At 45.4% G+C, this 10,000-nt stretch overlaps 1 protein-coding gene across 1 annotated transcript in view; it reads left to right on the top strand.

Moving 5' to 3' along the window:
• krt1-c5 (keratin, type 1, gene c5) overlaps positions 1 to 9,927 on the top strand; it is a gene marked incomplete at both ends in the record, with an annotated part of 11,996 nt that extends 2,069 nt beyond the window's left edge. Inside the window, 6 exons of the mRNA XM_080532249.1 lie at positions 1,007 to 1,163; positions 2,561 to 2,725; positions 6,320 to 6,445; positions 7,618 to 7,835; positions 8,817 to 8,842; positions 9,812 to 9,927. Coding sequence (XP_080388375.1) covers positions 1,007 to 1,163; positions 2,561 to 2,725; positions 6,320 to 6,445; positions 7,618 to 7,835; positions 8,817 to 8,842; positions 9,812 to 9,927 — 808 coding nt within the window. The remainder of the gene's footprint in view (positions 1 to 1,006; positions 1,164 to 2,560; positions 2,726 to 6,319; positions 6,446 to 7,617; positions 7,836 to 8,816; positions 8,843 to 9,811) is intronic.
• Between the last annotated feature and the right edge of the window lie 73 nt (positions 9,928 to 10,000).

The following is a 10,000-nucleotide window of genomic DNA, read 5'->3' as shown; positions in this document are numbered from 1 at the left end:
GAGGCTCGCGAAGATGCGCTTCATCTTTAAGCGGCCGGTAAATGGTGATTTTTTTTTCTTTTTCTGGTAATGTCGAGGTCACGTCGCACTCCAGTTTCCTCTTCAAAATTCCACCGGTAAACATTCGTTTGACTGATGGATCACAAGTTTAGAACTCGCTACTGCGAGCCACTGACGGCACAACACTTCAGAGCGCAGCAGCTGGCGAGAGACATTTAGGGGGCGCCTTTGGGCATGTTTTGTAACATACCTACCATAGTGAACTGATGTGGAGATCAATGTCTGACATTCCGTTGTCATCGTCAGATTTGGAGTTCCCGTTCGGAGTTCCCATTATGTATAGTCCAATATGAAGGAGTTTATTAATTGCCCACAGTCAATATTTCTGCCTGCTTTTGAAATTCTGTTGATAGCATTAGCGAGAGCTTTCAGCATCCATCTTGTAAACTTGTCAACAGGTCCACACGCAGATGGCTACTTACGTACAGCTGGTGTGGGTGTGGCTACACACACTGCCACACTAATACCCCCCACCCGACTTTGCTAACTAAATGTAGGTATTTAGTGAATGTAAAACTGTTGGATATGATATCGAGTGGGTTCTTCATCGCTTCAATTTTCATCCTATGCCAAAACCCCCCCCCAAAAAAATCACAACAAGACTTGTTTGGCTCGATTGCGAGCTTTCACAATTGCCGAGAAGCGGACCTTTTAATGAAACCGTGTCACATATATGGGTCATGACTTCAAGTCTTCCAGTCTTACAATGTATTATTGGTATGCCCCCAAAGTATTGGAATAAAGCAGAGCTTCTGTGTGTAGGTGTGTGTGTGTGCGTTTGTGTGTGTGTGGGTGTGTGTGGGTGTATATGTGTGTGTGTGTGTGTGTGTGTGTGTGTGTGTGTGTGTGTGTGTGTGTGTGTGTGCGTGCGTACGTGCGTACGTGTGTGCGTGTTTGTGCTCATGTGTGTGTCCGTGTGTATGTCTGTCCGTCCGTCTGTCCCCAGATGGGAGGCGGAGGCCACACTCTGCCAGTCTGTGGAGAGAGACTGCCTGGCTTTGCGGAGGGCCAAGTCAGACCACGACCAGATCATAGCCACCCTGAGAGGAGACCTGGACAGCCTGAAGGAGGAGCTCTACTTCCTCAAGAAGAATCACGATGAGGTGACGTTTCCTCTGGGTCTTCAAAGGTCATGTCAGGACATGAGCGATCTGTAAATCGTCACCTTAAAATAGCGGCTTAAGTCAAATATTCTATCACTATATTTTTTATTTTATTTTAAGTCCTATTTTTTTCCGTCGTATTGTCAAGTTTTGAGAAAATATACAGAACAGAATAAAAAACTGAACCAAATGTATTTTCTTGTAAAATAATATAGAATATATGATACTGTACACGTCAACCTTACGACCACAGTTGTCAAACCTGTTTGAGGGGGGGAGTGGGGGAGACGTTAAGTAGCAGTCAGGAAAGGACGATTCTGGCTGCTTATGTTCAAAAGCATATTAGAAATATGAATGATGGTGTAGCCCCTCAAAGATGTTTTTGGAACATGGATTTGAATATGCAGTAGAGGGGTTTAGTAATGTCCTCTCTATCTCTTGTATTTCCACTAAACTAGTCCTACAGATTCCTACCTCAGACACATAGGGAAGGGTTAAGTGTACTAACTGAAATATGATCATGTGTATGGCCACACCCTGCACTCTCTGTAGTCTTTGAGTCTGTAGATACTGTGATCATACAGGCTACAGCGCATACACACACACACACACACACACAGACCACACAAGCTCTACACACCAATCGGAGTGTGTGTGTTTAGACAGCCAGGTGTGGTGTCCAGGATGTGGCCTGCGACAGCATGCAAACAGACTCACTGCACCACTGGGATATCCTCTGAGAATTACAATCAGAATAAGAATAGTTTTTTTATTACATCTTTATGGTTCACATCAAATCCTTTGGGTTTGGTTCCTCAACATTGACAATGCGGCATTCAGATACAAAAAACACAATAATAATAAGTAACATAAGCAAGTAAGTAAAAAATAAAGTAACCCTACATTGATAAAGTGATGATTTTACAGTGGCTTCAATAGTGCAAAAATGCTGTGCGATGATATGAAATGCAATATAATACAATACAGTACGGTAGTAAATTAGTCAAATGGTATACAAGTAATCCAGTAGTGTGCAGTAGTTATAATACTGTAACATGTTCATTTTTGTAGCATGCATGGGGCTGGTTAGGGGTTGGCAGTCTTTTGTCAAGCGGATAAGAAAGCTCTCTGTGACAGGTAGGTCACACACCATGCCCTCTGTGACAGGTAGGTCACACACCATGCCCTCTGTGACAGGTAGGTCACACACCATGCCCTCTGTGGCAGGTAGATCACACACCATGCCCTCTGTGGCAGGTAGGTCACACCATGCAGAACCCAGACAAAAAACAGGAACACAAACAAAAAACTGTGCAGTCATGATCTACATGAGTCCATGAGCTGCTGTAAAAAGATTGCAAAATATCCATTTTGAATGTTTGTGTGTCTGTCTTTAGGAGATGGTTTCAGTGATGGCGCGGATGGCCAACGAGCAGGTGAGCGTGGAGGTGGACGCGGCCCAGGGCCCGGACCTGGGGGCCATCATGGCCGAGCTGAGGGTCCAGTATGAGGGAATTACCCGCAAGAACAAGGAGGACGCAGAGACCTGGTACCTGAAGAAGGTTAGTGTCACAAACCCCAAGGTAGTGGCAAAAAAGGGAGTCCACACATGTGTTTAAATTACATTTTATTATACTAATTAAGCAAATTAAACTAAATAACATATGTATAGGAATATGGATAAGAATCAGTAGTGTAAGCCATGAGTGAATGGGTGTAAAATGTATGTTGTATGTGTAAGGGGTGTATGTGTGTAGTGTAAGAATAGGAGGCCCGAGACCTCACCAAAATCCTAAAGAAAGAAAGGCAAGTGGAAGAGAGAGTGAGCTGAGGACACACCCACAATATATATCCTCAGCCCCCCACACCAGGTGACACTATTTAGGCTGACGACCTACCCACTCTGCCAAGGCTCCCAAAGGAAACAGCAACAGCCAATAGGCAGGCAGAGTGGGAGGTGTCACAGTTAGTCAGGACCACAATCAGAATCGCTTTCTATTATTATAATTTTTATTATTATTATTATTATCTCACTGTACAAGAAGAGTCAAATTCTTTGTCTTTGGTTTCTCAACATCGAGTCAGTCAAATACAGCCCCTTTCACACATAGTTCCCTGTAAACTCCATAGCCCTCCCATGTCAACTCGGCATTTTCACCGTTCACACGTGAGCAAAATAGCGGTAGATTGCCGTGTTGGTCCCTCTCACACATGTCGGCATTGCCGGGTTGCACAATCTACTTGAATCATGCATTCAACTTGATGCAGAACTGGAACGGTACAGGCACGTGAGGCTGCCATGTGCCATGTATATATCTGCCATATATCATACCTCCGTTTTATATTGAAAGATATGATGATAAATACACATATATATATATATATGGTGTGTATATAAGTTCTTTCGCCAACTAAAGCACTTGATTACCGTTGATATAAACATACTATACTAGTCCAAAAGCACAGTATGGGAGAGCTTAGTGCTGGTAGGCATAGTATGAGTTGACTCAATTAGACATATTATTGCTATGCGCTCTGCACTGCGGGCTCTCCTGCTGTTTGTGCTCATGTGTGTGTGCGTGTGTATGTCTGTCCGTCCGTCTGTCCCCAGATGGGAGGCGGGGGCCACACTCTGCCAGTCTATGGAGAGAGACTGCCTGGCCCTGCGGAGGGCCATAGTATGAGTTGACTCAATTAGACATTGCTATGCACTCTGCATTGCGGGCTCTCCCTGCTGACTGCGCAATGCAGGACAGCTGGGAGGAGATGGTGTGTGTGCACTGCTCCGTAATGCATCTATATCACAAAAAGTACATTTGATAAGTATGTAAGCTATCTAAGTAAGTAATCTAGCTAACTATGATTGGAAACAACGTAATATCCAGTTGTGGAATTATAATGGCTGCCCCAGGCTTACATGAACTACTTTGAATCACGCATTCAACTGGATGCAGAACTGGAAAGTAGTAGACATGATTAGAATGAGACAGGCGTGTGAGATTGCCATATACCATATTTATCTGCCATATATCATACCTCCACTATGATTGGAAATGAAGTAGTGTCCAGTTGTGGAATTATATTTAGTAGTAGCGATATTCAGAGTCCGGGGCAGTTCTTATGCACTCTGCCCTGCTGACTGCGCGATGCAGGACAGCTGTGAAAGGAGACGGACCAGGCAATGTTCAGGCTTCCATTCACACCTAAGGCTTCCTTGATAATTAAATGGAATCATACATGGTCCCGACCCGGGTAATTGCCTAGTCGAATTTCCCTGGTCAGTCGCTTTCACACTCAAGCCGACACAGGAAATTCCATTGAATCTACTGGAAAGCCTCGTATGTGTGTAACAGGGCTTGAGTAACCCTACCATGACCCTACAGTCACGCTGCGGTCAGTGAAAGATGTCCTCTAAGTGCCTCTGTTACAGTACAGGTACATGCAGTGTTTTCACCGTTCACACGTGAGCAAAATAGCGGTAGATTGCCGTGTTGGTACCTCTCACACATGTCGGCATTGCCGGGTTGCGCGATCTACTTGAATCATGCATTCAACTGGATGCAGAACTGGAACAGGACAGGCACGTGAGGCTGCCATGTGCCATGTATATATTTGCCATATATCAGCTGGGCTGAGTAACCCTACCATACTCCAGTGGTGTGCCGTCAGGGCCAGCAAGGCCTTCTCTGCTGGCCTAAACATCATCAGAATATACATTTTATTTTAATATATTTTTTCCACAAATATGTATTAATGATTCCCCATAGTCTATTCTCTTCATTTCATAGCTTTCCTCTTGGTTGCGCTGCTTCCAGTCTCCGATTGAGATTTGGAGGGCTGGCCTTTATGTTAGAGCTTTTATCCAATCAAAATGTGTTGCTAGGGGGCTCCAAAATCTGCCGGCCTGCACGCTAAACGGTGCCGCGGATACGACCTGTAACTTAACGTTGGAACGAGAAAACCTGTGGCGTACCTAGTAAACCTACGTAGATGCGAGCAAAAGCAACAACGGCGCCTGCTGTAAGGCTCAATGATGTCAGCACCCAGCACGTCTTTTGATTGGATACGCACTATTGATACGCACTATTGATACGCACTATTGATATTCACTATTGAGATGCGTAACTATGCCGGTAGATGTGAAACTTTTGAAAGTGCGCAGGGAAACGGAGCTCAACAACGAAAGCTTTCGTTGACTGATCGATAATACTGATCGATTGTGTCCTGTTTTTGGGTAAACAATAACTTTCATTTAGGGGACACGATAAAAGCGCCGAGTCCACAAACAGAGGAAACTACGTTGAGCTTCTTTCTTTTCTGGCTGAAAACAACCCAGATTTACATTACCACCTGTCCACAAACAAAGTGTTTACTGGGACGTCAGGCAAAATACAAAACGACCTGATTTTTGCTATTGCTAAAGTGATGGGAGAAGAGATCAAAATGGAGATTAAAAAGGCACCCTTTGTCGCTATTATGGTGGACGAGACGACAGACGTGGGTAATGTAGCGATCTTAAAGATGTTAGTTTAACACTCTTCATTGTAAATGCGGATTTATTGATTAAAAATGCTTCGGAAATATTAATATAACTCTGTTGTACTTGTCTGACTATGTTAAGGTGATGCAACGCCCGGTTATACTGTGTTTCTGTCTAGTTTCTAGAGCCATGGCGTCATAACGATGGTATTAAGAGGTAGAATAATTCAGGTAGGAATGTGTCGGACATCACTGAAGGCCTAGGTGTGAAATGCACCGCCCGCCACTGCCATACTCTAAGTGCCTCTGTTACAGTACAGGTACATGCAGTCTAAGTGCCTCTGTTACAGTACAGGTACATGCAGTCGTGACAGCTGTGTGCCACAATGCTGATGTGAGATGACGGCGTACTGCTTCAGTGGTGAAACGTGTCTGAGGCCTACAGTATGGAACATGTACTGTATACATTTTGAATGAGTGTGTGTGTGTGTGTGTGCATGCGTGCATGTGCGTGTATGTGTGTGTGTGTGTGTGTGTGTCCGCCTGTGTGTGCGTGTGTGTGTGTGTATGTGTGTGTGTGTGTGTGTGTGTGCGTGCATGCATGTGTGTGTGTGTGTGTGTGTGTGTCCGTGTATGTTTGTGTGTGTGTGTGTGTGTGTCTGTGTGTGTGTGTGCAGCTGGAGGCAGTGCAGTCGGAGGTGAAGGAGAGTGGTGAGGCCCTGCGCGGGGCTCAGAGTGAGCTCAACGAGAGACGCCGCTTCCTGCAGGCGCTGGAGGTGGAGCTGGAGAACCTCCGCAAGCAGGTACCCCTGTTCACACACACCCCTGTTCACACACACACACACACACACACACACACACACACCTGTTCACACACACACACACACACCTGTTCTCAGCTCTTAAAATAAAATTTAAAAAGCAATAAAATGGAGGAAATATTACTTAAAATAAACAATATTATCTGCCAAAAGAAGAGGACATTTTCTAAAGATTTTCTAAAAACAAGTAAAATAAATCTTAAAACTAGTGCAGTCAGACAAAAGCAAGCATATATTGCCTTGATTTAAGATATTTCATCTTACTTAGATTTCCTTTTTGCTGTGTGCAAAATGTACAAAGCAATAAACAGTTCATGACAAAGCAACAGAGGCTGCACTGTTTGTTGTTCTGCTCCCTCTGAGAATAGATCCTTTCATCTATGTGGCAGGACCCCTAGACAGTCAAATAAGCCAAGGCCAGGCCTGTGTCACTGTCAGTGACGTGTGAAGAAAGATACATACCTCAGGCCTCATCACCTGTGTATGCACAGGCTGATAAATGACCGCTGTATCTATAGAACCAGATGGATATGATGTGGGTGAAAACCTCTTTGTCTCGCTGGTCATATGGCGTGGCAGGTTGTAGAAGGATGAGTCCGGTGTGTACGTTTACAGCGGTGTGTACGTTTACAGCACATGGCTATTGGCTAACCATGTATATGTGGGTTGTATTAGGGAACTTGATTGCTTACATGCAGTCGTGATGCTGATGTAAGATGCAAAAGAAATGACGGCGTACTGCTTCAGTGGTGAAACGTGTCTGAGGGAATTGGATATAGTAGCTTGTTAGCTACTAGCTCCATAGCTGCCATGTCTGGATGGTGTAACATCAGTGTTCTGGGCTAGTGCAGTCAGGAGCTTGGTGTGTACTGTAGCTTTACATTTACATTGACATTTTTGGCATTTAGCCAAAGCCAAAGCGACTTACAATCAATACTAAGGAAGAGAATCATCAATTCACCAGTTCTAGCAGGAGGCATAATTACTACATTATTTGTTTTGCAGTACAAGAGGGACACTGGAGAGACAGTACAAGGGGGGCAGTAGAGTCTTAGGAGGCACAGTATTGGGGAAAAGCAGGTGTCTCAGGTGTCTCAGGAGACGTAGTGCTGTAGCTCATCCAGTGACCAGCCTGCTATGCTGTGTGTGGCCAGGTGGGGGTGTTCGAGGGGAACCTGGGGGAGACTAGTCACAAGTACACCCTGGAGATGGAGCGGCTGCAGGCCGGCCTGACTCAGCTGGAGGAGGAGCTGTCCCAGCTGCGTCTGGACATGCAGCGCAACAAGACGGACTACGAGCAGCTGCTCCGCGTCAAACAGAACCTGGAGCTGGAGATCGCCACCTACAGGAGGCTGCTGGAGGGAGAGGAAGTGTGAGTGTAAAAGCAAGAACAGAGAGAGTTCCCCTGCTCATGTTCGTTACCTTGATATTGCAATGAAAACCAGAGGGTAGCAGTTAGCCCCTGGGGCGGAGGGGGGATGAAACTCAACAACAATCCCCATGTGGAGCTTAATCTCCAATCGAGTTGATTCTTCTTGGAGGGAACTTCTAGAAGGAGTGCCAAATAGCCAGTTCTCTACAGTTACATCCTTGAAACATTAGGGGCCCTATTATGCACTTCTTAACTTGCCTTCTTAAGTCTTAATTAAGACGCACCGCCAGGTTAAGACCTACCTTTTATTATGCGCTTCATACGTGCTACTGCTATTATGCAGGTGTCGCTAGGCGCCCACACATAAGACGTAAGACTCCCGTGCATATATTACTCATTGTGGGAGTGTTCATATGTTAATGAAGTGCGCTAGGCGCCCCTGCTATTATGCGATCTGACTTTGCGCCTAGCGCTAAGAAGTGGTTTGAAAAGTTCTTAGGCGCTAGACTTCATGCACGTTTTGAAACACGAGCGCGCCTCCGCGGTTTGCGCATGCGCGCCGACCGACTTCTTAAGAAGTGGGTCAGCGCGCATGCGCAAACCGCGGAGGCGAGCTCGTGTTTCAAAACGTGCATGAAGTCTAGCGCCTATGAACTGCATAATAGCATAGCGCTTATGACTTAACGCAGCCGGTTCTTAAAGGGAATGGCACCTGGCACGCTGATTGGGTTGATTGAGAAGACGCCCAAAACACACCCATGACTAATTTCTGGGCTTAGCGCCGGGTCTTAGGCGCCCACTACCGCATGCATAATAGCAAAGTGGCCTTGACCACGCCTCCACGTCTTAAGTTTAGATCTACCGCCTCGTCTTATTGCTTAAGACTTATGAAGTGCATAATAGGGCCCTAGGAATCATCCCAAACTTTTCATGAATAAGTCATTCAAATGTGATTCAACTATTTATTTTTTTGCATTTCAGGATCAAGGAAATCCCCATCCCTAAAAGTAAGTACCATCTCATATCATTTCATACCGGACAGAATAACGTCCAAGCTGAAAGCTGAGCAGAGCTCCGTTTCACTCTGAACAATGTGTGAGTGGCTATCAGATGGCTGACATGGCTGTGATTAGAGCTGCTCCTGACCCTCGGGTCATTCAACCCATACAACTCAGGACAAGCCCTACTGTACCCTCTCGCAGTCCCACCAGGCTTCATATCACCTTCTCCACTACGTGCCACATGATACAAGAAGGTGCAGTCCCTCCTTATACATATACATCTTACATGACTGATATTTGGCCTGGTTCTGACCAGAGATCTGAGGGTGTTGGTATTATGTCTCAGCGTGCCCCTTTGGAATGAGTGATTGGATATACATCCACTACCAATATGTACAGTAACCCCTACTAGCACCATACCCATTTCTGACACTTAAAGGCCAGTTCAGACCAAAGATCTGTGACGAGACGAGACCGTTTTAGAACGTCCAGCGTCCTAGCTGCAGCGGTCTGAATTATCTTTAATCTTTAATCTTTAATCTTTGGTCTGAAACTGCCCAGTTTTAGAATTTTGTGGTTTGCCGAGTTTTTTCTCTGCGACGTTCTTAAATGGTCTCGTCTCGTCGCGGATCTTTGGTCTGAAACTGGCCATAAGTCGTTAATAGGATAATAGTTGAATGAACATGGTAATACATTGGGTTTGGCGTAAATGGATGGCTCTGCTCTGATATAGCTCCCTGCTTGAAATTAAGCATAAATTAAATACAAATAATACACATAGCAGGAAGCCCATAACCTGTCCCATGAACATGAGATGTTTTGCATCCCTGACAGCCAGCTGCCGTCCTCCTTAATGTGCCTTGCCTGAACCCTTGTGAGCTTCACTGTGGTGCGAATGTGATGCCACCACAGTGGTGAGGGGTAGTAGTGAATAACCCTGTAAATCCCTACCCTGGTGGTTTCTCCATGTTACAGAGGAGCCAGAGGTGAGGACCAGGAAGATCGTGAAGGTGGTCACTCAGACCATGATCAACGGCAAGGTGGTGAATGAGTCGAGCGAGGTGGAGCAGATCGAAGATACCAAGAAATGAGTTCATCTTCGTCTCCCTCATCATCATCATCATCATCATCATCACTATCATCATCATAATCATCACTATCATC

Source organism: Nansenia antarctica (genome assembly GCF_963989245.1).
Source record: "Nansenia antarctica genome assembly, chromosome: 5".
Taxonomy (NCBI): Eukaryota; Metazoa; Chordata; class Actinopteri; order Argentiniformes; family Microstomatidae; genus Nansenia; species Nansenia antarctica.
This window is presented reverse-complemented; position numbering and strand designations above follow the sequence as displayed.